General features: G+C 39.9%; 1 protein-coding gene and 1 long non-coding RNA gene across 3 annotated transcripts; one reads left to right on the top strand and one right to left on the bottom strand.

The window, feature by feature from the left end:
- LOC143134251 (uncharacterized) lies at nucleotides 1–27,963 on the bottom strand. The gene is made up of 2 exons (XM_076294497.1): nucleotides 27,866–27,963; nucleotides 1–2,100 (listed from the first exon to the last, which is right to left on the bottom strand). The coding sequence occupies exon 2, from the start codon at nucleotides 2,081–2,083 to the stop codon at nucleotides 917–919; it is 1,167 nt and encodes a 388-aa protein (XP_076150612.1). The 5' UTR covers nucleotides 2,084–2,100; nucleotides 27,866–27,963; the 3' UTR covers nucleotides 1–916.
- LOC143134178 (uncharacterized) lies at nucleotides 18,165–20,004 on the top strand. 2 transcript variants are annotated; one of them, XR_012988610.1, is made up of 4 exons: nucleotides 18,165–18,276; nucleotides 19,288–19,358; nucleotides 19,489–19,572; nucleotides 19,922–20,004. It is a non-coding gene; the product is annotated as an uncharacterized LOC143134178 (long non-coding RNA). The 2 variants fall into 2 exon arrangements; XR_012988607.1 differs by lacking the exon at nucleotides 18,165–18,276 and having other exon boundaries at nucleotides 18,698–19,358.
- Nucleotides 27,964–27,993: the final 30 nt, after the last annotated feature.

Here is a 27,993-nt window from a genome sequence, read left to right as displayed (position 1 = left end):
TTATTTACTTCCAATACTGAAATACAGAAATAAGAAAATCAAATCCGGCACAATACACTGCATAATCTGTTGTCTTTATTGTTTGCGAATTGGTCCTCTTAAAACAAGTAATGCAGCAGATGTATTTCTTTCCTTTGTTTATTCATCATTTCATTTGTTCCTGAACTGCACATTCATTTTTGCTTCAAAGACTTTCAAATGATTACTAATAATTGTTGACTTCATAAAATAATCTGAATCAGAAATAAAGATGTATTTCTAGCAAAATGTCTTTCTATCGCTGCTCATTTGATTTATGAAGCTGACTTGAACAGCACTGCAAGGTTACATCAAAAAGCTGGTGGCAATTAGTTAGTTAATGAAAGACAGGTATGATGGGCGGCTTTTTATATCACATAGATAGACAAATTATTTAATTTTTTACAAATAATTCCAACCATCAATCCTAAACCAAGGTTATTTAAAAAGAAAACATTTTTCTTTCAAATTGACATTATTGTGATTCCAAACCTTGCATCAGCTGTGTATGTTTCTATATAATATATACTGAGGACACAAATGGATCACACATATTGTATAGAACAAAAATAGAACAAAATAGATCTACAGATAAGCAATACAGATATTTTAGGGGGTGATGATACATTTAAAATCTTGTATCTTAATAATATAGCCTATATATATGGATATATGTGCAATATATGTGCAGGGACCAAATTAATAAATGAAAACAAGTAACCAGGGTAAATCATAAGACCTTATCAAATTAGATAAGATAAACACACATCACATTAGAACCTTCATGGTATTATGACTAAATGCCAAGTCATTCTCTCTTTGCAAAACACATTGTTGTAAACGAAAAGTAATACATTGAGTGGCCACTGACGAATCCATCAGCGTTTCCCCTGTATTCTCAGATGTCTTTGATGGAGTTACTACAGTTCTTTTTTCGTTCGTGAGTGTTACGTTCACTACACTGAGAAAAGCACTTTCCACATTCAGAGCAGGGGTACGGTTTCTCTCCAGTGTGGACTCTGAGGTGACACTTAAGAGTGCCCGATAAGGCAAAAGACTTTCCACACTGAGGGCACTTATGAGGCTTTTCCCCAGTGTGTATCATCAGGTGGACCTTCAGATGGCTACTCTGAGAAAAGTCTTTGTTACAATGTGTGCAGTGAAAGAGCTTCTCTCCAGCATGCATCCTCAAATGAGTTTTTAGATGAGAAGGCTGAGAAAAAAGTTTGTCACACTGAGTGCAATGGTAAGGTTTCTCTCCAGTGTGAAGCCTGTTATGGGTTTTCCATTCATCTAATCTCGCAAAACTACTCCCACAATGTGTGCAGACATACGGTTTGTCTTTACTATGCACTTTGCGATGACTTATTACAGCACTTGAGGTAGTAAATCTCTTTCCACACTCTGTGCAAGGATACGGTTTCTCTCCAGTATGAATCTTCTGGTGTACTGTAAGACCGTTCATGAAGGTGAACCTTTTCCCACAAGATGTACATTTATAAGGCTTCTCTCCAGTGTGGACTCTTTGGTGTGATCTCAATCTAGTCCCATTGCAAAAGTCTTTCCCACAATCTGAGCAGCAGTAAGATTTCTCTTCAGTATGACTCTTCTGATGACTAGTGAGATTTGATGCACTGGAGAAACTTTTCCCACACTGCAGGCACGTATAAGGTTTATCTCCAGTATGAGTTTTCTGATGACGAATGAGGTTAGATGGATTGGAAAAACGTCTCCCACATTGTGGGCATGTAACATTATAAGATTTATTACCTCCAGAGTGAACTCTCTTGTGTTCATTCATTTTACTCAACTCTATAAACGCTTTCCCACACTCTGAGCAGAGGTAAGGTTTCTCTTCGGAATGAGTTTTCTGATGGCGACTGAGGTGCGAAGAACTGGAGTAACTTCTCCCGCACCGAAAGCAGTCATACGACCTTATTTTCTGAGCTCCCTGATGTTTTTTAGGGGATCCGGAGTCAGATAAACTCCTGCTTGAGCAGAGTCTTTGCTTTTCCCCTCCGTCTCGTCCTCCCCAGTGTGTCGAGGTCTCATTGTCCGCCTCCATCCTTCAAGTATAGGCAGCTGACAACACAAAATCGAAGGAAAAAAAAGATAAAAGCTTATATCCTTAACCATGGTGTACTTATTGCTGGGATGTGTATGCATTATAAAGAGTAACAGTACTCAGATTGTGTTAGATACCAGAGTCCTGCCATTTCAACACAAGTGCTGAGCTTAATAGTTTAGGTCAACAGTTTCTTCAAAGCACATAACAAATTGAATTATCTTCTTATCATCTTAGAGGACGTCTATCACATATTGAATGATTTGTACTAGTGCTTGTACGACATACACATATCAATCATTAAAAGGTAGAGGCCAAACCGATTTAGTGGCGGGCCGATATTAGGCATTTTCCAAACTATCGGTATTGGATTTTAAAACGGACGATAAACATTTCTAAATTAAATAAAAGAAAACTGAATCCTTCATTTGGATTTCCAGTATTGTTGTTACGTTGTTTGTCCACTAGATGGCGCAGCTGCTTGCTGCAAGACACTGCTTGACTTGATTCCACTTCCTAGCCAACACAACAACGAATTGCAGTTTATTAGTTTCTTAGTAGAGGGTGACTATTTTTCGGGACTCCCGCGGGTTTCCCGCAGTACGGGAGTAAATTTCACTGTTGGTAACGTGATTGGGACGGGACAGGAAATAATAAACGGGAGCTGGCGGAAAGCCAGAGATTAACTTATAAAAAATTACGCTGCAATACGTTTGTTGTTGATTGGTAGCCTATCTGAGCAAGACAAAGCAGCTGCCCTGTTCACAATCAATCAGCTTCAGCGATTAGGCCCTACGGCAAAATGGATGCAAAGAAACAGTTACAGGCGAAAGTGTCAGCAAAGGACAGCTCTATTCAATTGCACGAGCTGTCTGGGAAATCAGCCAGTTTGGCGAAATATCGTAGGGTGTCTGTAAATGAAAAAGCAACCGAATATGTTGCTTGTAAAGAGTGCCACACTATCTTAAAATATCAGCCCGAGAGTGGCACTAGCGGGCTACATCGTCGTAGCCTCGCCTGCACGCAGCCTTTAATCTCGAACTGTTTGAGGAGAAAGGTGCCATAGGCTGAAAAGTCACGCGTAGCAGGTAAGGCGGCCCGGATGTCGGCCACCGACCTAAGGCCGTTCTCACTTGTTGAAGGCCGTGGATTTCATGAAGTGGCACAGACACTCATCGAAATAGGAGCCAAATATGGCAATGTAGGAGTGGAGGACGTCCTGCCCTCTGCTCGGACTGTGAGCAGGTACGTAAAAGAGGAGTACGAGGCCGTGAAGACTTCGGTTGTGGACACGTTGAAACAGGTAAGCTAACACAAACATATTGGCATTTTGTAGGATCAAGGGTTATTGGAAGTTTGGTCGTGTTTAGTTGTATGAAAGCACAGTTTTTATAGCCATGCGTGTTCACTTCTGGCTCCTGTCCTGGCTTAGCCTAGAAATCTAGACGCGCCTACATTTGCTGCCAGGGCTAGTCTAGCAACTCTCCGTTGGCTTGTGAGCTCCAGATCCCCAGACTTCGCCGGGCCAATGAAATCGTGTATAGAGTCGGTAGGTGGCCTTAACATAATGATTGATGGCAGAGTTGCAACGGTTTGGCTTGAATTCCCTGCTACTTGAAAACAAATAAGATGGATGTTGCTGTTGGCGAACAGTGTGACACGAGTTAAGCTTTTATTAAGTTGGCAAATGTTTGAACTAGCCAACTAGCTCCGCTGGTGGGAAACGCATGGGACTCATAGCGCTGCCACTGTCCTATTGCGTGCAGAGGGAATTTGAAAGACAACTGATTATCCCGCCCCTCGGACTGAGCACTGCGAACGGTGAGTGTCCAGACCCTACATGTAAATGTGGGTCTGGCTCGCCAGGCTAGTCCTGGCTATGAAATTAGTAGCCTACTATAGCGAGCTATTTGATGTCTTTAGTCTGTTATATTGTAGCCTGCATTTTCTATGGTGTTTTAAACTAAAATTCTAGTTAATGGGCCCTGTTCCAGTGGTTGAGATTAGAGAAACATTTGGTTGCTGTTTCAGGAAATGAATTGTGCTTCTAGAAATATGTCTCTACTTAAAACAATGAGATTCTCTTGTTTTTTTTCCCTTAGTGTTCCCCAAATTGTCAGTCCATCACAACTGATCTGTGGACAGAGGAGAAAACTAACACAGCATACATCACAGTCACCGTGCACTTTATTCATGATTGGGCCATGGTGAATCGTGTCCTGGCTACGCGTGAGATGTATGGATCAACACAACATCAGAAACACTGTGGACTCTATTCTCCAGGTAACCAACCAAAGTACCACCACACCTGACCACACACACACACACACACACTCACTAACCATTAACTACCAGTGCCCAGCCACAGACAACAGGCCTGCCTGTCCAAGTAGTTATAGACTTGATGATCATGCTATGCTATAACTGATCATGCTATGCTATAACTGTACTGCTTTTATGCAGTGGTTCAACTTTCATTTTTTGCTTTAGGTTTGTTATACAATTAAAATATATTTGATGAAATAGTACTGTGATGTATTATCTACAGAAATTGCACTTACGCTTTTTCTTTCCCTCAGTTGAAAAGCATGTTAGCTGAGGCAGTGAAGCTGAAATTTCTGATCCACCGCTATCATTTGGTTGCCACAGCTCTATGCCCACATATATGTCGCACATGCTACAAAAAATTAGTTTGTGCGATGGATGATTTACCAACGTAGCACTGGTGCTACAGTATACAGTTTTGCTTATGACAATACAATGCATGCGTGTGAGACTGACAGGGAGGCTACAGCAATTACCTTCTACTGTGATCAGTGCAACTGGCTACACCAGATGTGATAGCGGCGCGTAGGCTACGTAAAAAAAAATAGACCCGTCTTCTGTTTTTGCGCGTCGCGAACGGAGCTCTTCGTTACGCGCCCGGTGTAGGCTCCCGGTGAAACGATTGTTTGTTTGTTTGCAGTGCGTATGTATAGACTACTTCTGTGAGAGGGGAATCGATGTAGGCTACTTTGATTTCAACTAGGGATGTGACGGTATGAAAATTTAACCTCACGGTTATAGTGACCAAAATTATCACGGTTTTCGGTATTATCACGGTATTTTTAAAAGTGTGTTAAATATGTTCAGAAAGCACTGATAGGCCTACACAAGCTGAAATAGTTTCAAAAAGTGTCCCGTTCAGTTTTTCATGTTTAATTGGCTATGTGCTTATCGCTTAACTTACCCTACCATGACTTGGAGGTTGCTATTACTGTTATTTGGATCCAATGAGTGAGACCAGGCTTGGAATTTCACCATTCTGGGGGCAAGGCCACTTGGCCTTCAGTTGGGCATATTTGGTGGAGGGCACAACGGCCACATAGGCTATACAAAATATCAAAGTTGTATAGCCTATTCACTGCAGTAGACCTGCATCACTGTATGAAACATTACAAAAACATGAAACATGACATATTATATAGAACTGCAAATCATCTGAACATCTAATATTTACAGATATCTAGGCTATATTTAACAATTATTTTATATTTGGCCTGTTATGAAATCATGTATTGAACAATTTAAGCACAGTTCAGCTTTAAGAAACTCAAATAGCCTAGATGCATGCTTAGCATTTTGTGATCTACTTTCACAAACTCTTAGTCAGCTGTCCTCTGATTTACCGATATATAGGCGATATTTGTAACATTTATTTTGTATTTGGCCCGTTATGAAATCATGTGGAACAATTTAAACACATTGTAAAACTTAAAGCCCAAATTTGGAGACATCCATGCATGTCGAAATGTACTGCAAATTCAAAAGTGGATTACTCTGGAACGGCTAACTGTACAGGGGACTGCTTTACACCTTTATGTTCGGTAAGGTCTGCTGTTTATTCTGATATATGGTTTGTCATGTGTTAAACGAAAGGTTCGTGAAGTATTGCACCGAGAGGAATGGGTAGGGAGATGGACGAAAACCTTCAGTAGAATTTATGATTAAATTTAATTATATTATTTACGTTTCTCACGAACCGTTCACCACAGCAATTCGCGACTAACATCGTTTAAAAGCTGAGAAAAAGCTCTTTCATGTGATACTTGTGATGTCTGTGTGATGAGTAGGCTACTTCGCGAGTAGTTCAACTGAGAAGAATAGGTGAATTTAGACGCACTTTCTTTCTTGCGCTGTCACTTTCTCCACTGCGTAAAAGAAATTAATTTGCGCTGTGAATGCTAAGATTATTTTGACAGGCCATAGGCTAAATAAAATTCACTATTAGTAGGATGCAAAGCAGAATATTGAAAGAAGGGCACCAAGGGGCACCGTGGCCTGTAAACCTCTGATTTTCAAAGGGACATCACGGCCAAGGGGCAAAAACGTGGCCGCCGTGAAATTCCTACCCTGAGTGAGACCAAAGTAAGTGTTCGAAATAAAACTTTAGGCTACTGTGTTCTTCTGATAACGTGAGTGGAATGGATTTAATGTGCACGCGAACAAAAAAAGATGCAGAGTGCAAATGATACAGTGCAAGTTTTGCGGTGAAAATGTTCTGCCTTTTAAAATCAGGTGTAGCCTAATCCTATTCGCAGTTAAAACCATCAATTAGGCTAGACAACAGAATCAGTAGGGTACCAATTTTGCTTCATTGTACCAGGCCTACTGTATGTCAAAAGCAGGCTCGGATGAAGCTGGGAAGGATTAAACACACGGTTTCAACACCGTGATAATCAACCGTGATTATTATGATATTTCAAAAGAAAACGGTAATTGTTATCGTCAACATTTTTATCACGGTTTATCATTATACCGGTAATCGTTACCAGTGTTGGGCAAGTTACTTCAAAATCGTTATGTACTATGCATTACTTATTACTGTCATTTAAAAGTAATTTGTTACATTATAATATTACTGTCTCTGAATTGTAAGGCATTACACTACTATTGCATTACTTTTAAGTTACTTTCACCAAAATATCTAGAAATATGGATTTGCCATTCTAAATGCAGTTTATTACGCTCAATGCAGCTTGCTCTTCCAATGGAGGGAGATGTGGTATAGCATAATGACTGAGCTAGGCTTAAGGCAACAGTAGAATGCAATAGGCGCAGTGATCATAATGCAATACAAGGAACAATCATAGTCAGAATGTTAAAAACTGACAAAAGGTCAAAGTCTGGTAAATTGTGATAGAAATACTGTAACTTTAAGGCCTAGGCCTACTCATTAAAATCAATAGAGAGCCTACTATATTGTAAATCAAAGCTTAAAGGAACCGTATGTAAGATTGTGGCCAAAACTGGTACTACAATCACTTTCAAATTACTGTAGAGCGGTGTATCCCCTTCCCCTCCCCTCTGACTGGCAGAGTTGGCAACCGGATGACTAAACACTACTGACTTTGTGATTAGTAGATAGGTGGAGGGTGGCGCATTAGGCCAAAACACAACATGACAACATCAACATCAGTTGAGGGCTGCAACTTCACTTTTTAAATGACAATATCCTGGCCAGACTACTGTTGTCAGTGATATAAGTATTTGAAATGAACATGATTTCGTAATGTCTAGTGACATATCAGGGCAATTTTATGATTAATTGAAATACAATTTTTACATACGGTTCCTTTAATAAAGACATGTCAAGATGGTGGCCTGCTGGCCATTTCGGTGCCCTAAGTGAGTGGCTTTGAGTGAGTGACATTTAAATGATAACTCAAACACCTAAAGTAAAATAAAAGGCCTATTATTTACAGACCATTACTGTGTATTTTTAAACATTAATTTCTGAAGAAATGCTGTTTTACTTATAAATGGTGCACTGTCACTTTAAGAGCATTGATCTTTACGTTGTCATAATGCCCTTTTGCCAGCTCTTGTTTACAAGCCTTATTTGTTTGAGTTACATTGATAGCACAATATTAACAATAATATGCACAATGTTAAGTTGTTTTAAGCAACCTTCATTGCTTTGGAAATGGAAGTATGCAATGACATGTTGCTTCACATTTCGTTTTGCGAATACAAGTAAATTATGAGCCTGGTATCCACCTAGCTATCTGAATGGAATGCGTTTCAGTCGACTCAGCATATCATGTGCTTCATGTAGCCTAAATGCTTGGAAAACGAATGATTGAAGACCCACCAATTATAGTACTAAGTGGTGATTGAGAACCCAAAAGGTATCAAACTTGCATGTAACATCGTGTTAGTGCATTTTGACATTGTAAACGTTATTGATGAAGAGTGAAACGCAGTTTGCAGTAAAGCTACTATTCATTGGTTACATTTGGGTGCCCCCTCTGTCCTTTGGTGCCCAACGCAAAGTGCGTGATGCACGTGGTGGGAGCGGTGGCACTGCCAGGCTACACAATCTTTTTCTGCATTTCTATCCCTTTATTCTCTTCAATTTAAGTTCACAGCACAAAGCTGACATGCACAACAGCATAGTTTGGGTTTTATCAAGAATCAAAAAGATTAGCGTGGCACTACTTTAGATGTTTCATTAATTTACTTGTGCTATTTCGCGAGCTGAGAGATCTTTCGGTTTCGCACACAAAGTGCACTAACTATTATGTTCTTCATAGCCTTGTCTCTGACAAGCTGAAAATAATGAGCGTAGGCTTATGTCCACCCCGCAAATAGAGTCCGCCTGCGAGTCTGCTGCAGCCACAGTCATATTCAACCAGTATCAGGAGATAACGTTCTACTATTTTGCGCGGATTTTTTCTCCTCTGTTGTTCTCGCGTGGTGTTTGCGAATATGTATCAAAACAAAACAAGCGCTTAATGTTGGGTTAAACTGCATTGTAACGTGCGTTACTGAAGTTTGTACCGAGTAAATATTACCCTTTTTTTTTTTTGTAATGCCTTACATTACCGCGTTACCGCAAACAGCAATATATTACAGTAATTACATTACTTTTGTAGCGCATTACTCCCAACACTGATCGTTACATCCCTAATTTCAACTTAGTTGCAGTCTACGCGATTAAAAACGATGTCTACTTGTTTGTAGGCATAGTATCCAACTCCAAATCAAACAACACCTTGCAAATGATCCTCGCGAATCAAACAAGTGATAGCTATGTTTAGCCTAAAGCGAAAGTATCTTCCGACCGGGCCGGGCTGAGGTGATTAGATTAGGCAAGCAGAGGTAGAAGTTTGTGGCAATCGCCTTGTTGCTTTGCATTTTTAGTTCAGTTTAAAACGAACAACTTATCCAAACAACACCATTCAGATCTAAAACTTAGAAAAAAAAGTCCACCGGGACGTTCACTTCTATCTGTCAAATATGAGCCCACTTCATGCGCAACAGTCTTGCTTAGTAGTGCTTAATAACCTATACAAGATCGGTTCCGAAAAAACCTTCACGACACTTTAATTAGGCTACGACTGCTTTAGCCACAGACCTTCAGCTAACTTTAGTAGGCTACCTATTGTAGCCTATGTGTATGGAACAGTCTAGGGATGCATTTGACATGTCAGTTAGCCTACTCATTTGCACCACTGGTTAGATGTAATTACGGTATTTCACTCGTGCAATGACAATAAGGTTGAATGTAGGGTTACACTAATCTAAAATTTTAGAAATATGAACTAAACGTGAATTAAATCTTAGTGGAATAAAAGCTTCAGCATATCTTCTACCTATTCAAAAATAAATGAACTGACTTCCAATGCATGAATAAGAAAAATTAACAAAAAATCAATGGCATGACCTGTCTTCCTGATACCCATTGAAAAGTCTAACTGCTTGGAACCGTCATGGATTGTTTTTACAAAAACACAACAACCAAATAACATATCATGCTGATAGCTTTTGTTAATCTCAAACACAATGTATCCAGGTGAGATGTTTACAATACAACTACATGACCTTTTATCAATCCAGTTGCAGTAGGCCTAGATCCCAACCACAATTGATGAACTGTGATGAACTGATTGTTTTTAGAGATTTTAGTGGTTTTATATCGATGCTACAGAATTTGTGGCTGGTGCTACAAAACTTTTAACCTCTGTAGCACCAGTGCTACTTGCAAAAAAAGTTAACGTACAGCCCTGATTCCTCAAAAAAACAGTGAATCCACAGCAGTTTGAGGAAGTTGTTTAGGAAATGGTGACCATGGTTGGTGGAGCAGGGTCAGGGACAGTGCAGAGTGTCCAAGAGGGTAACTCATAATATCAGTACAACACTAGAGAGAAATCACTTTTTGTTCTGTGTCTGAGTTATACTACCCCAGCCCCATATTTTTAACCCTATGGGCCTTATGGAAGATTTATGAAAATTCATGATTTTCAAAGAGATTTATCAAACTGATATGAGAAATATTGACATCATATGTTGCCAGATATGGATAGCCTAGGCCATGGGTTCCCAAACTCCATCAATGTGGGCCTCCCGTCTGAAAACAGTGACACCTCCGCGCCACCCCCCACCACCAATAATTTTCAAATAATGATATTCACTTCAGTTAAGCCACTTAAATAGGTGCTATACTATGCTATGCAATGCAATGAGTTTTAATCATATTTTCAACGTTTGGCTTTGTTGCCCATATCAGGCTCGGGCCGTACATCGATAAAATGTGACAAATCTGTCCATTTTAAGTTAGCTATCGGAACGTCACATATTACCGTCACGTATGTCCAACCTCTTACGTGTATCTGTCACTTAATATTCATTTCTATACAAACCAAGCCGGCGGATTCCTAAAGAAACGCAACCACCCACACCATATTATCTAATTATCTAAATTAGCTATGTAGCCTACCAAAAAATAAATTTTACCGTGACTCGAAGAGCTGTAAACAGTGTTGTAAGGCTGTGTGTACTAATCCGCTTGTTCACTGGTAACTTGCAGCTAGCTCGGCTGGCGGCACTGTTGCCAAATTACGTTATGAAGTTTGGCACAATACATTCTCACTCAGGATAGGGATCAATAATACTTTCCACTATCCCAAAGATTTAGTATACATCTCTTCTATGATTTATTTCGATTTTATAATGTTGACAATTACACAATCATTGAAAAAAAATCATATATAGTTCTAACATGAAATAAACGTTTTCCCTTCTTTTTTGAATCAACCTTCCGCGCCTCCCCTAAAAATCATTTGGCGCCCCCCAGGGGAGGCGCGCCTCACAGTTTGGGAACCTCTGGCCTAGGCTCTGCTGAGAGAAAAAAAACATGGTATAACATAGGTGGCCTTTAATCAAAAAGATATATTTTGTTAAATGAAAGTAATAAAATTATCTATAGATTTTATTATCAATATTAATTACATTGAGGGCACTTTGGTGTTATCATAAGCCTGTTCTGAAACGGATGTCCTATCCTGTACCCTTTTTTGTCTAAAGATCCTGCCACAGGCCCCATAGAAGTCCACAACTTTTTTGCCAGCTGTGTTCAGGTGGAAGACGAGCCATCAGATGATTTGGAGGACACAACTCGGCAAGAGGTCATAAAGTACCTCAGCGAACCATTGAAGACACCCACTGACCTCCTCACTTTCTGGAAAGATAGGGCAAGTGCTGGAGATGCCCTTGTTCCTGTGGCCAAAAAACTTCTAGCCATCCCAGCAACAAGTACCCCGTCTGAGAGGAGCTTTAGTGTGGCTAATTGAGGAGAGACGCACTGCCCTTGATCCAGAGTGTGTTGATAATTTACTCTTCCTCCACTCCAATGTACCCTGAGACTTTCTCTCTCTCTCTCTCTCTCTCTTAGATGTTGACAATTTTTCCACAGGTCATGGTAAAAAAAAAAAATCAAAAGGTTCTGTCATTTTGCCATAGCATTTATAGCTCCAGGTGGGATAGGTTCAATACACTCACTATAGTTAAGCTTCTTTTGTTGTTCTCACCCCTGTGTGTGTGTGTGTGTGTGTGTGTGTATGTTAATTGCACTGTTGCACTTTGCATTTGAACTGTCTGTCTCTACTATTCAATTTGTATGAATTAATACATTTGATAAATATTTTATTTGATTGAATAGACATTATTGTTTTATTATTGCTTTTTCCTCAGCATATCATTGCTCCAAGTCTACTTCATCATTGCTTCAAGTCACATTAATTATCTATAGTTTCTGTAGGCTTTCCAACTATTTTTGGTCTATTGACATCAACTTTTGGGTGATGTTGGCGATTCTCGTTGAGTTTAATGTGTCATACAATGTTGGGGCATGGCACCTCGACGATCGCATTCCTCAATATATTTATGTCTTATTCAAATCAAATCATTCCTCAATATATTTATGTCTTATTCAAATCTTTCTTTTTTATTTTCCACACTGAACATGGGCAAAATGCCCCATTGACATCAATATGTAACCTGTGGTAGCTCTATACAAAACATATTGATGTCAATGGTGCATTTTGCCCATCTTCAGGGTGGAAAGTGAAAAAGAAAGATTTGCATAAGACAAGTCAAATTGGTGTTTTTAAAAAGAAAAGTTAATGGAGAATAAAAAAAAAATATTTAAAAAATCTTTGTATATTCCCACAAGGTGTTTAGGTGCTCTGAAAATGAGAACCAAAATTATTTTTCAGACTTCTAAGGTCTGCTGTTCAGACCCTGAAGGAATTTATTTTCTGTTCATTGTTTTTTGTGAGAGTGTTTCTACTTATCTCAGTAAGGAAAATAAATCAAGAGCCTATGTTGAGTACAAATATGTCTTCTGAAGGCTTAAACAGAGCCCAGCCAAAAACTCCAATAAAATTTGTATCAACTTTGAGGGACAGCTATGACCATGCAGGATTATCCAGACCAAACGTGACGATTTTGCTACATACTATTCCTATTTATGTACCAGCATGCACCAGCATTTGAGCCTCCTACATGGTTTAGTTCTTGTGCTGTGGGCTTGTGAACTTTCACAAAAAAAAGAGCCGAACAAAATCGACACCACCCTCTCCCTGTAAAACTGGCTATATCTTGGAAAGTATTGATCTTACATAAGAGTAATTTTACAGTGTGTCTCCTGGGTAACATAGGTAATTTTTTGAGACCTAAGTGCGTGGGCCCTGGTTGAACTGACGTGGAATGACCCTGTTGCATTCTTCATATGATGCATCATTGTTGCATTCTTCATATGATGCATCATTCTTTGTCTTCTATATCAAGGTATTTAATTGGCTAAACATAGTCGCATACCTGCAAACTGAGAAGGGCTGAAAAAGGTGACATATTTCCGAAAGCTATGTCAGTCTAGAAGTAGGGATGTAACGATATGAAAATTTAACCTCACGCTTATAGTGATCAAAATTATCAAGGTTTTATGTATTATCGCAGTATAAAAAGACCTGAAGTGGAAACATGATACAGTACACGTTTTGCGGTGAAAATGTTCCGCCTTTTAAAATCAGGTGTAGCCTAATCCGAATCGCAGTTAAATCCATCAATTAGACAATAGAATCAGTAGGGTACCAGTTTTTTTTCATTGTACCAGGCCTACTGTATGTCAAAAGCAGGCTCGGATGAAGCTGGGAAGGATTAAACACACGGTTTCCACACCGTGGTAATCAACTGCGATAATTATGATATTTGAAATGAAAACGGTAATTGTTATCGTCAACATTTTTATCGCGGTTTACCATTATACCGGTAATCGTTACATCCCTATCTAGAAGCCTCGGTCTCGCTTGTTTGCGCGTTATCAATAATTATGATCTATAAGCTACACAGAAAACAAAGAAATTAAACAACTATCACTGAGCCGGTCAAAATATTTTGCTAGGTCCACTTTCAGATTTGTTGCAAATATTTGGCCTGGGAAAGGTCTGTGCTCCCTGAGAACGTCATGTCTAACCATCATCGACACATGGAAAATATAATGTTAACTGAAATAACTCGTGAACAAGCAATAACTTTCCAAGACAACATTAAATTATTAAGCCGAGCTAAATTCACAATCGCACTCAGTGCAGATTCATTTTGTTTCGCAAAGCAAACAGTTTCAAAACTGCCAGCTGCGGGAACGTGAATTTGCAACTAAACACTTGTTAACCTCACCTCAGCTCTTTCATTTAACCCACCGAGGGCAGGAGAAAAGTAGCCTAACAATGTGAGTTTATAGTCAGAGATCCACTTTAGTGTAGCATGTGGCCTGTGTTTGTTAGCTAACATTTTCTTTTTTTCCTTGGTCATATCGCTGCTGCAGGCAGGCTATATGAACAAGTAACAGAGTGAGAGAGATAAAGCCCGCCCTCAGAAACAACTGATACCTAGGTCTGCGAAAATAGCACAAAGAGAGGCCAATCACTTGCCTCTCTATCAATCTTGCATGAAATCGACGATAGTCTCAGTCTTTGACCAGGACAGTAGCTGTTTTGAGTTTCGTGTCCTGAGTCCCGACAAAAGCGCGTCGGGACGCTAAAGTGTCCCGGTTTTCACGATACAATAACACACTGCCCGGCCACAGCCTACATGATCTTATTATAGTACAATAAAGTTAAAGTATACAGCGAGTTTTCATGGGTGTACGTGTGTGTAAGGGCTGTCGGCATGTCAATGAGCAGTGGCTGCGCTTTAAAAGGCCAATGTTACAATGCATCGGTAGGGCTTATGCAATGTTACAACAACAAAATGTATCAGGTTTCTTCACCCACCTACAAAATTCTTTACCTACTGAGAGTAAACAGCAGCCTACAGCAATGCCGAAGAGAAAGTCATCGTTTTCAAAAGATGTACAGGCGACTTACCTCTTCCTCTGTGCAGTCCAAGGGGACGAATATGCAGCTTTCTGCGAGCACTGCAAGTGCTCATTTTCAGTAGCTCACGGTGTAAAAGACCACATTAAGACGACTAAGCATTAGGGCTGTCACTTTTGTGAAAAAATCCTGTTCGATTCTTGAGACATAATTGTTCATTGAATCGATTGTAAAATTTCGATTGTCAATTTTCAACGCCAAATATAGGCCAATCCACGAACAACTAACAGGCATCAGGACGAACGTAAAGGGGGCACTTGAAGACGCACAAGCCAGCAATATTTCTGATGATTTCTTGGTGTGAAGTTTCGTGCACAATGACAAACAGGAGTGCAACATTCGCGAAAAACAATAAGCAGAGTGGACTGCCATAACATCAGTGAAAAACATTACTGCAGGCTTCAACGTGGCTGCGTTTACAATTAGAAATATCAAACAAATTTCGCCTACATAGAACTCACGACTGCACAGTTTACATACCGCTTTGTCCTTCTCCATAGTTTGATATACCCAAACCCCGAAGTGCTTCCATATCGAACTCCTCAAGTTATTAGGGCCGATCACTCGTCTCTCTCATGTCGCACAGGTTGATCGCGTTGTCCTCAATTTTGTCAAAACACCAGCAGCACAGCAGCCGATTGAAACAGCTGTTTCCGGTGCGTAAAATTGGTGGGAATTTTTTTTTTAGCTTTCGCAATGCTTACTGCACTTCGGAATAATTTTTTATTTTTCTGCTTGTTTGTGAGTTTTGTTGTATCTAGATTTTTTATTTGTTCAATTCGTTTAAAATTAATAGTGTACATATTTGGTTAAAATCGATTCCCTATTTTAGTTTTCGAAACTTGTGTTGGTTGGTCCAATCGATTGTGCAATCGATTTTCAAACGTAAAGTGACAGCCCTACTAAGCATAGGCGGTGGGTTGAGGCTGCTGGAGCTAGCAATGTCTCCAGCTATTTTAGCAAAGTGAACGCTGGGAGAGATGAGTTAGAGGGCTGCTGATGTGGGCACTTTTGCGTATCACACCGTCAACCACCAGAGTTTTCGTTCAATGGACTGCACGACCGGTCTGATTCACAATTTTTATGACGAACGCTTCACCTGTGCCCGTACGAAGTCAGAGGTAATTGTCACCAATGTCATTGCACCCTATGCCATGGATCTGCTTAGGGCAGACCTCGACGAAGTTCATCACATCTCGGTGGCAAGTAACACTTCCAACCACAAAGCTGTCAAGCTGGTCCCCATTGTGGTTCATTACTTCAAGAAGAGGTGAAACGTCCCAGGTGAAACGTCCGATATTCTCGTGGAGGAAATCACCCGTAGCCTCAGACCGTTTAGTTTGTCATCCTAGTTAGTCGGCTTCCGTGAGGACAACACCAATACCAACTTTGGAGGCAAGGCCTGGAATGGGGTGAACAATGTTTTTACAAACTCAAGCAGGTCGTGGACAACAACCTTGAGGGCATTGGCGGTGGTGCGAACATTGCCCATTATGCGATACAGTCTGCAGCCGACACCCTTCCCTGTGACATCGAAGGCTTCATAGTTAAGGTATTTGGATATTTTCACATCTACACTGTCCGCACAGAGCAGCTTGAGTATTGTTGAGCTGGAGTATGTAACGATTCTCGGGACCAGCAAGACGCGCTGGCTGTCGCTAGGCCTGACAGATGAGAGAGTGTTGAAGCTGTATCCAGCACTGCAGGCTTACTTCAACTATCGATCACATTTCTCGATGACCCTCTCTGCGAGGCATGGATATGGCTCATGCACAATCAGCTGTCTCTATTCAATGATTCCATCAAGGGCCTGGAAAAGCAGAACACCACAGCTGCGCACTCTGCGACCAACTTGCAGAACCTTGCAGCTAAGCTCCTCGCTTATTTATGGGCCTGAAGATGAGCTAGTAGGATAATAATAATAATACTTTTTAATGTGGGCAGCAAGCTATTCGAATAGTTAGTCTACAGCAGAGGTGCAATTTAATTTGACAACAGGCTATAGGCCTAGGCTATAATAATTTACAACATTTAATGGAAGATGCTCATTGGTTGCGCTCATTTCAGCTGCATTCACATTTCAAAATGTCTCTGATAATTATATTCAAACTGGAAATTCCTTTTAGGTCAAGACTCTGAGCAGCCTCGACGATCCAGGGAAAGCAGAGGAATTCCGCAACACAGTTTGTGTTTTCTATGACGGATGCCTCTCTTACATCCAGGAGTGGGGGGCGTCCTTTCTGGAGTTGGAAGTCCTCTCCTGGACACTATTAACCAGTGTTCCTCAATGGGACGAGGTGGAGACCTCTCTGCAATATGTGTCGTCAATGCCGAGTCAGTGTGCCACATCAAGGAGACCCAGCTGTTTGATGAGCTCATCATCCGTGCGGGCTTATTGCAATGGAAAGATCTCGCAGTGGAACGCCGAATGCAAGCCAGCGGATGAACGCTGGGCTGAGATATTCACCCATTTCAATAGTAGGGAGATCCCTCACCAAAACATCAGCCAGCTATGCCAGTTTGCTCCTTCTCCCCCCGGCACCAATGCCCCTGTTGAGAGAATATTCTCTCCTCGACTGATGAGAGGAATCGCATGACCCTGCCTACTAGTGCTGGGCGGTATACCGGTTCACACCGCATACCGGTGTATATTTTCGTTATGATATGAATTTTTAATATACCGCCATACCGGTGTATTTGATTACACAACATTTGGAACGCTGCGCGCGCGACAGTGTTTCAGAGGGACTTTTTTCACACGCACGCATGGTGCCACTGCGAGGCATAGTGAGGGTAAACACAAAACACCTTAAGTTTTTCCCCTGAAGTATGACCCTTAAGGCTTAATTTCTCATTAGGTAAGGGTTTTATTTAAGGGTGTTGCACAGAATAATACCTTAAATTGTTTCTTTAGTTAAGGAAAAACGTTAAGGGATACATACTGCATTGAAAAGGATTTAGCCTACCGTCACGAAAATTCTATTGAGATTGTTCAACAGCTGTAACTAGCTGGCTAGTAGGTGAAGTTAGTTAGCAATCCACCGAACACAGTGAAGCTTAATGATCTTATCATTCATCTCACCTTAAGAATATTCGCTGAAATTCAGGTAGCAAGTAAAGCATGTTATAGACATGCACTGAGCAATACTACACTCAAAAAAATGAAATCTCACTATTGTTCATCTTAATAAATCCTCTTTCGTTGGATTTACAGAACAAAATTAGGTTTCTAAGGTGAAATTGAGTTAGTTGTGTTATTTCAAATCAATAATGCGTTTTTGCTGATTAACTTAACATGTTTGCATTGGATCTACACAACTTTCTTGAACAAAACGCATTAGATTAGGAAATTTGTCCCTCTATGGTTGCCGTAGCATTATTTCACAATTAATGAGGACCATGGTGAGGACTCCGCCAGAGACGGTTGAGAAAGTGAAGGTCCGCCATTTTTTCCTCTCTTGCTCACGGAACATTTTTGGATCCTTTAATTGCAAGGTATGTATTTGTTGCTGTTCATAGTGTTTTTGTTTTGAGTTTAGCGAGTTTGTCGTAACAACAACTTGAATAATCATTTTAGTAGATATTATGTGTAAGTGTAAATGTGTTACTAAACTCGAGCAGCTAATGTTAGCTACTAGCTGCTAAATCTGTCATGGTGGCTGGCGAGCTAAGTCATCTCAGGCTAGAATTCTATTTATATCATGTTTCCCAGGTTAGTTTTGCTCCCTACTGATGATAGACAGGGGTGGTGCCTTGATGGGGTTATTTCATATAAATCACAATTGAATGTTCATAGAAGTGCCAAGGTCAGACTTAATGTATTTAACTGCTAAGATAAAATAGCAGCTAACGTTAGCCCCATACCAACCCTGCCTGGGTTTATGTGAATACTAATAGTTGGATCAGTATCTGAAAAGTTTAATGTTTAAACGTAGGTGCACCCCACTCTGACCAAATTATCTTTCTGTGTCATGAACAATTAGCTAGCATTGATGCAGACTCTAAAGTCCGTCAAGAAACATTTGAATCATTTTAACGTTCGTGTAGCAAACTCAGCCATCTTGCCTAGTCTCTCTGTAACATTAGCCACGTGTAGCTGCAATCTTTGAAGGACAGCAGTTGCAGGAACATCAGACTTGTCATTATTTTTGTATTGCTATCATAGGCTACTTGGCTCTCATCCGGCTTATATAAAAGAGCAAAGTAAATGGCAGTTTCTTGCATGGAAACTTGTCCATTTTAAGCACACACATTTGTTGTCAACCCCTATATTCGGGAGGTAAATAATTTTACATTTTTCATGCTAGAGGCTGCCTACTCTTCAATGTTTGAATGATTTGTTAATCACAAACAAGTAATTAATTAAATCACAAACAAGCCAATCTAATTAAAGGTTTTCTTCCTAGTTCAATTCTATTAAAATTCGCAATTGATTCTGTGATCTAATATTATTATAGTTTTACACAAATTTGTTGAGTTTGATATACTTTCTCTTTTTCCCCACAGGCCTTTATGTGGCAGTGCAAAGAGCGCAAGACCGGAGTGTCATCACGGTCTCATTTATTGAAGTATTACAGGTTAGCACATGGTTACTTTGGTCGCAGACACCCATACCATATGCTAATTGTAATTCTTTCTGTATTTCCAAATGCTGGGTTGTATTGTTAGTTGTTCTTTCAATCTCCTCTCCCCTCATAATGTTGTCAGAATGTCAGAACTCGACATCATCTGCTCCAGGCTGTCTGCTGTGTGTGCGTAGGAAGGGAGGAGATCATGGCTGCCATTGACCAGGTTAGTGAGTTGTTACCAAGTTGTTTTGTGCCTCCCACTTTGAAAACCTGTGATCCAATATTAGGCCATTAGCTACCGGACCTTGCCATGCACCTGCTAACTTTTTTTGAAAGGTCTTACCTTGCTGATATGACATGAATTTGAAAGTTAACATAGACATATTTGGGGTGCACTGCCTGTTTCAACCCCTGAATAGATTTACATTGAAGATCAGTGCGTTCCAAAAATCTCTTTTAACATTTAACATTTTAACATTTAACAAAGGGGGTTGCATGGTAAGGCATGGTAAACATTAAGATGCTTAATTTGTAAATGTAAGTAAAGTAGTGTTCATTTCCCTATTTTGCAGAATTATACCATTGGCTTGTTGAGAGCTTGCAACCTGAAACCACTTGTGTACTTAAATGAAGGCTCTGAGAAACTCATAAAGGAATACCTGGTAAGTGTAAATGAATATAAAAAAAACAGTAAAGCATTACAGCAGCGAGAGTAGCAGTGGTACGTCTAGTGGGAAGATGGGTATGAATGAATATGGCTTCTTATATTATTTTAGTACCCATGGACATTTCCTTGTTCATGTTTCGGTGCTTGTAATGTTTTGTTAAGGCTGTCTATATGCATGTTAAAGCAGAATGCATGTTACAGCAGAACAAGTCACCATTGGTCTGTTTGACCACGCATAAACCCTTTACAGACAAAGCTTCCTAGTCTGTGTTGGTAAAATGTCACCCAAAGTTTTAATCTTTGGTTAACTAGCTTTTGAGTTAAAAGAAATCATAGACGTTTGAGGGATTTTGGAGAGCAGAGAGTCTAAAGCAATGGTTCGGAGTGAATTTCACCAGAAGTGTAATGTCCGGAATATTACCAAACTTCTACAGTAGTACAAAAAGGGTCTGTACTCATAAACAACACCTACTGCAACGCTACGTCAACGTCACTTCGTGATTTGGTAAAAGCCTGTAAAAGTCCTGGCAGAAAGCGATGCATAAGTTTTATAAATGCTTGTATTTTCAGGTCAACACTTATTGACCTGAAAATACAATTTCAAATATCATCCAGTTATCAATATATGACTATGGAGTGTTTAATTCACTAGCTTTTCTCTTACACTTGTGAGTTTTGCAAAGGACTTTTACGGGCTTTTCACAAATCACGGAAGTGATGTAGACGTAGCGGTAGCAGCAGAGACTAGAAGCTATCAGGCAAGTGTTATTTAAATAACGTCCTGATGTAGGCTACTTACAAACTTTCCAATGCCTCGTTTAATGAGTACAGACCCTTTTTTGTACTACTGTAGAAGTTTAGTGATATTCCGGACATTATTATGGGGTAATTTACGAGATACACTTTTGGTTTTGGCAAGCCATTGGGCTGATACATAGACTGACAGCGCAAACTCGACCAATGTCTTGGGGGGGGGGGGGGGGTTTGGCACTCGCGATGATCATGCAAATGACCCAAGGGTGAAATTCACTCAGAATCATTGCTTTAATTTAAAGGAGATGGGAGATGCGAGGTTAATCCACTGAATTCAAACATATCTAAAAACATATACTTTTGTTTGAAAAGTCATCAATTAAATGTATTTTTTTTTGTCTGTGGTAACGGACGCGGACTGATGCCCAGAGCCAGATGGAGAAAACCACCATCGGGATCTTTGCAATCAAACATGAGGGTGCCAATGCCTCCACTTGAAGATGTAGACATTATAGTTGAATCACTAACAATGTAACAAAACTACACATGCCGTGTTTAGCAGAGATATTTTTCAGTTCATTGCATTTCTATTTTACTAAAAAATTTCCCTGATGGATTGATGAGAATGGAGACAAAGGTTGCTGCTAAATAAATGCAGATTGGTTTTGAAGACCGTGTGTCTGTTTGCTATTTCAACACATTTGTTCAATTTTAGACATTTTATTTTATTTAGAAATGTTATGCAGAACAAATTCAACTTGTTTACTTTGGATTTACTTAAGAACTTTATGTTTAGGATGAGTTTACTTAAGAAAGTTTTGTCAAGTGTGGTTTCACGTAACTGTATCACTTAAACGTAACTTAATGTGGATGTGTGCTAGATATCTTTTTAACTTAAATTAATTGAACATAACAATGTGACTTTGATTGAACAGAACAGTATTAAGTTGAGTCAATGTAAGAATGCTGAATGAATTGAACATAACAGCATTAAGTTGGTTGAACACAGCCATATTAAGTTGAGTCAATGTAAGAATGCTGAATTAATTGAACATAACAGCATTAAGTTGGTTGAACACAGCCATATTAAGTTGGTTCAATGTAAGAATACTAAATAAAAATAAAGGAATTCAATTACTTACCATCTACTTTATTCACTCTTGTTCAGTTAATGTTATTTATTTGAGTCAATCGTAAAGAATATAATATCTTTAGAGTTATTTAATACAGTTTCGTGGAACCACTTGACAAAACATTTTTAATTAAATCCAACAAGATATTTTTTTGAGTGTAGCTGGCTAGTAGAGCCCTGCACTCGCGGGACCCAACGCAAAGCAGTGCGACGCGGGACAAATATTGAAAGCTCCTTGCGGGAGCGGGCGGGAGGGAGAGCGCACAGCGCGGGTGCGGGCGGGAGCAGTGATAAGCGGCAGTCCCGCGAATTAAAAAAGTGTTTTAAAATGTAAAATAAAATCATAAATTACCTATTGGTCAATGTATATCATATATATAACACAATGTGCTGGATATTATATTTGGTAGCCTATCTATTAATAAACATTTTTGAATGTAGATTTGCAGATGTGTAATCTCGCACACATTTCCGATTCCGTTCTGCTCTTCCGTATTCTGGCTCTTCCGTTCTGCTCTCCGATCATGGCAGAAGAGCAGAGCTCCTCTAGCGAAACAACACACAATGCTTCAGAAATAAGTGCTGGTCTAAAGGCAACAGCCACGATGTTTCTCCTACTGCTAAAAACAACGGAGAAGGAGGTTCTGTAGCGCGATCCATGTCTTTTCTCCCTCACGGGCGACAGGCCATGGTTAGCCTAAATAATAATAATTAAGATTATGTTATATTTTCAATATTCTGGATTCAGAAAAGGTAGGCTAATATTTTCTCCATTTCACTTGTTTGCATTTAAGCCTAAATCAATTGTAATGTGAGCTGGCTATGCTCAAATGCTCGAGGGGGCAGGGCATTATGCGGTGTTTAAAATTATAACATCACTTCTTATATTTTTATTTCTTATGTAAACGTAATGAAGCATATAAAGAATGTATTATTCTTAATATCACTGTAGATTAAATTGGTAGGTTTGCTGGGTATTGCTGTGAAACCTAAGCAGCTGGTGCCACCGAAGGCGCTTCATGCACTTTGGAGAAGGATCCGTCAGTGATGCGCTCAGCTTAGCGCAGCGTGTTTAATTCCTCAAACCAATGTCAATAACTGTCTTGAGCAGTAGGTGAACGTCGGAATCATGCGGGAATTGCGGGCGGGAGCGGGACAATGTATTACAGTTGCGGGCGGGAGCGGGACTGAAAATCATAATTCTTTGCGGGAGCGGGCGGGAGCGGGACTGAACACTGCGGGAGCGGGCGGGCGCGGGACTGGAAAATCTGTCCCGCGCAGGCCTCTACTGGCTAGTTAGAAATGATCCTGACTGTCATCAGTGCACCAAAACGATCTTTTTTGTTAATGTTTTGCCTAGCGAACCGAACCGAAGCTCATGGCTGGCTAAAAAGACATCCACATCAAGTTAACGTTAGCCTACCACTAACGTCATGTAAACCAACTCAATAACAATACATTTCTGATAGGCTTATTTGACAGAGTAAGCATATTAACAGAGAGGTTTTATTTTAAATTGTATCATTTTCAAAAAGTATAATTATTGCAAGTTGCACAACTTTTTGTATTGGTTTTATACAAGATGTAGCCTACTTGTGAAATTTGCACAGTAAAAGTTCTGTATTTTGACTGCAATTGTCTTTGCATTCTGATTAGATTCTTCATTAGAATCATGAGTGGCTCTTTGTAAACAGCATCATTTTCTGGGGCCATGCAAAACTGCATTACCACTTGTGGAGTTATATCATGACAGTAAAATAGACCATCCTTAGTCAATGTACTGCAGCAATTCCTCTCTCAACCTGTAGAAAATGCTGTGAACATCTGATTATGCATGGTAAAAAAAATACCGTCATATACCGTGAAACCGTAATAATTTTGAAAAATACCGTGATATACATTTTTGGTCATACCGCACAGCACTACTGCCTACCCTTAAAGCCCTTTTCGTTACACAAGCAAATTTTGAAGACACTTGTCTTCAATTCCACAGCAGGCTCTCTGCCAATAAACCGCTGTTAGAGAGGATTCATTCATCCAATAAATATGTGTATGCATAATTATGTAAAACAGTTGCATTGAGGCTGTGATAGATTGGCCTATAGAACACATCTATGGTTCTTTGTTTCAAATCAATAAATGCTGCCTATGTTTAGGCCTCAGGCCTGTTCTCCATCACAATGCTTGTCTAGCTGTCTTGATTATTCCCATTTTCTAAGTCAGACATTCATTCATGTGAGGGGGGGGGGGGGGTGTGTGTGTCATCATGACGCATTTCACGTGTGCACGTGCACACACATTATGGTCACGTGCAAAGTGTCCCGGTCTTTGGTTCGACAAATCTGGTCACCCTACTCAAGGGTAAAGTTTAACAACATTGACATTGTTCGTGACTACACAGTGCACAAAGCAAGGTCCATTAAGACACGTTTTAGTGAATTTGGCTCGCAGTGAACAGGGCTCTCTTTGGGCATAAACTACTGTAAATTAGATACAGTAGATAAGAACAGATAAGCCAAGCCTCAGTGTCAGACCTCACAGACACTCTTCCGAATAAATGGGCACACATTTCCACGAGGACTCTACAATTTTGTACTCAAAAGAGAGTGGAGGCGGTCACAGCTGTAAAGGGGCAAACCACTGTATGTGTAGGGTCTGGGCACTCACCGTTCGCAGTGCTCAGTCCGAGGGTCGGGATAATCAGTTGTCTTTCAAATTCCCTTTGCACGCAATAGGACGCAATAGGATATTTGTTTTCAAGTAGCAGGGAATTCAAGCCAAACCGTTGCAACTCTGCCATCAATCATTATGTTAAGCCCAACAAACGACTCTATACACGATTTCAATGCCAGATTTAGTTTCGATTTCTAGAGCTCACAAGTCAACGGAGAGTTGCTAGACTTGCCCTGGCAGCAAATGTAGATATTGTCGTAAAAAACTGTGGACCTGTCGGGCCGTGCGTGCTGTAAGTCTACAGTTGTATGCAAAGTGCTTATCACAGTGCTATGCTGTACTGCATTTTATCTTTGAACTGAATGATTAAAGGGTTTCATATTGAGGCATATACTATTGTAACCTATACCAATACCATGTATGATAATGCAAACTTACATAAATGAGAAAAGGTAACCAAGTTGGTGGAATGACTTACCTAGTGCTCGAGTGGGTCGTTTAAGAGGGTTCTAAAGACATGCACTTAGTTCTTTAAGTACTTCTTATGCGTTATGGTTTGTATAATATTGTTTTATTTCCATTAGGCTGTTGATTAATTTGACATTATTGTTTATTATTGATATGCTCCTTAATGTAGTCTAACCATGTTATTGTTTTTATATTATTGATTGAATTGACATTGTTGTTTATTATTGCTATTCTCCTTATTATAGTTTCACCAACATTCTAATCTGTTCCCTGCTAAATTAAAAATATTATATTGTTTTTGTGTGTGTCACTTTGGACAAAGGCGTCTGCCAAATCCCATAACCATAACTTTATAAGAATTAGATCTGAATGTTTGATGTATACTGTGTGTAGATTGAATTTGAGATCCCATAATGTCTGTAACTTATGTATTTTAAGTAGTCAATGATTTATTAGGAGAGTTTTCCTCCTTTATAAGGCAACCTTTCCCGTAGTTCGGTAGCCTGGCAAGCCAGACCCACATTAAAATGTAGGGTCTGGGCACTCACCGTTCGCAGTGCTCAGTCCGAGGGTCGGGATAATCAGTTGTCTTTCAAATTCCCTTTGCACGCAATAGGACGCAATAGGATATTTGTTTTCAAGTAGCAGGGAATTTAAGCCAAACCGTTGCAACTCTGCCATCAATCATTATGTTAAGCCCAACAAACGACTCTATACACGATTTCAATGCCAGATTTAGTTTCGATTTCTAGAGCTCACAAGTCAACGGAGAGTTGCTAGACTAGCCCTGGCAGCAAATGTAGATTTCTAGGCTAGTAGTTCGGGGCTTCGACTTCACTTTCATTTCACGTTCGGATTTGTACAAATGTATATTTTATGCATGTTTTTTTCTGACTTGGATGATTGTTTGTTTGTTTGTGTGCATGCAAGTGTTGGGGGAGGAGTGTGGGGACGCGGTAGGTGTTGTCAGTGGTCTCTGTGGAGTTAGGTGTGACAGTTCTGGTGAGGGCTGGGTGCTACTTTGGTGTTGCATGCCTATAAGCTATGACAAAGTCGTCTCTTAACATAATGTGTGTAGGGCCAACACGAGTGCACGGTCACATCATACATGTAATAATTGAATGTCGAAAGTGGAGTCCTCCACTCATGTCGTGCCTTTATTCACAATCCATTTTGTCCATATTTGTTCATTAGAGGACAAAGTATGAAAGTTTATGGTCAAATTGAATTTAGACGATGACCAACACAGAGGGAAAGAGTAGTGTTCAGCGGCCACTTCACAGAGATGAAACTTAAATTCAATTTTTATTTAATCTAAACTTTAATTAGCTAAGGTAGAGGTGCGCACATCCAAAACGCAGGTGCAGGACAAAAGGGTCAGATAATCTTGTGAGTATATAGACACCTTATCATGCTTACTTGAAATTATGTCGTGTTTTAGAAAGAACTTCAAAATATGCACTTATTATGTTTGTATGTATGTATATATGTGTGTATGTATATATTTTCTGTATATTTTTGTATATTTGGTAGAGACTGGTGTAGTGTGGTGAAAAATATTTGTGGATGTCTGTTGGTACCTTGGGATGCACCTCTCTGCAGTGGGTGTGCCCTCCAATCAGAACCTGATTGATATATCATGTGACCCTTTCTACCTAATAAGTATGACGTGTGTCTATTTTGATTCAAGTCTGATGAAGAGCGTGTAGCTCGAAAACGTTCACTTGGTGAAACAAAAAATAAAAGATAAAGCAAAACGGGAGCAAGTGTGCGGACATTCAACTTTGTTTTTGATTATTTAAACTTTAATTAAAATAATTTCACATTTACGTTTAGCAGATGCTTTTTATCCAAAGCAACCTACATTATGTCAATTATATTACAAGGGCCATTGTCCCAGTATATAACCCGGGGGCTAAGTGCCTTGCTGAAGGGTACAATGATTGAACCCACAACTTTCCAGGCTACTGCATGCTAGTCCAGCTCTTTAGCCCCTCCATTCATCACTTCCACTCTAGCATCACTTTATTTATCCACCAACAACACAACACAGCTGACTTTCCCTTGAAAATATATGAGCTGGCTAATATCGTTGTGAATATCTATTTCTGTGCATAAACCACCCAGTCCTCTCTTTCGCTACTCCTAGCTGAACAGCCTGATGTACCTTTGCACAGTGCATCTCAGCATGCACCTGCAGGAGCCCCTGTGTTAGGCGTGGGCCTACTTGAAAAGGTATTAGGCCTAGTGCAAATTGTTTTTAAATATGTATTTCATGCTAAGTTATTATTGCATTTTTTGAGTGTGCAAAGGCATACACTGAGTGAAGGTGTTACACAATAGATCAAACATGCAGTATACAGAAAAGGGCTACCACTGAATATGGTAGTGTAGCCTACGTGCCTACGATAACGTTGCTTATAGCATGAGTTTAAGCAGTTTCACAAAACGACCTCCCTTTACGAGTTTTTTACCGCGTAGCCTAAATGACGATTGTTGCACACTAATCGAACACACGGCAAGACAGCATACATCTGTGAACCAATGACTATATTGGGTCATTATATGGGTAGCACATGAAGAATATAACAATCATCCATATATTTACTAGCGCGTAAGGTGTCACCTTACTTATTTCAACTTACTTTTTAATGTGAAGCCCGACATGCAAACATTTCTCTTAGGCTACCCTCGACTTAGCACATCCCTGCTGCATGTAGGAATTCCATTCACATTCCTCAAAAACGTAACGTCATCTTCACTAACCCGTCCGATAGGCCCACATTCACCAAGACAAACTTAGCAAAATATAATAAGGCTTACCGTTTCTTAAATAGGCTTTTAGACGAATCCTATAACGTAGGCTACAATAGCTCTAGATTCAAAAATGTGGCTTCAGTAATTAAATCAGAGCTCTTCGAGCCAAGGCACCCACTGAAGCAAGTAGTCTT

The sequence above is a fragment of the Alosa pseudoharengus genome, unplaced genomic scaffold (genome assembly GCF_046254945.1).
Source record: "Alosa pseudoharengus isolate Yale_2024_CS ecotype anadromous, Long Island Sound unplaced genomic scaffold, YU_APseudo_1.1 YU_APseudo_1.1_scf_1, whole genome shotgun sequence".
Taxonomy (NCBI): domain Eukaryota; kingdom Metazoa; phylum Chordata; class Actinopteri; order Clupeiformes; family Clupeidae; genus Alosa; species Alosa pseudoharengus.
This window is presented reverse-complemented; position numbering and strand designations above follow the sequence as displayed.

What these genes read in the sequence shown, in the direction of transcription:
- LOC143134251 (XM_076294497.1), bottom strand. Translation starts at nt 2,083, where the DNA reads ATGGAGGCGGACAATGAGACCTCGACACACTGGGGAGGACGAGACGGA.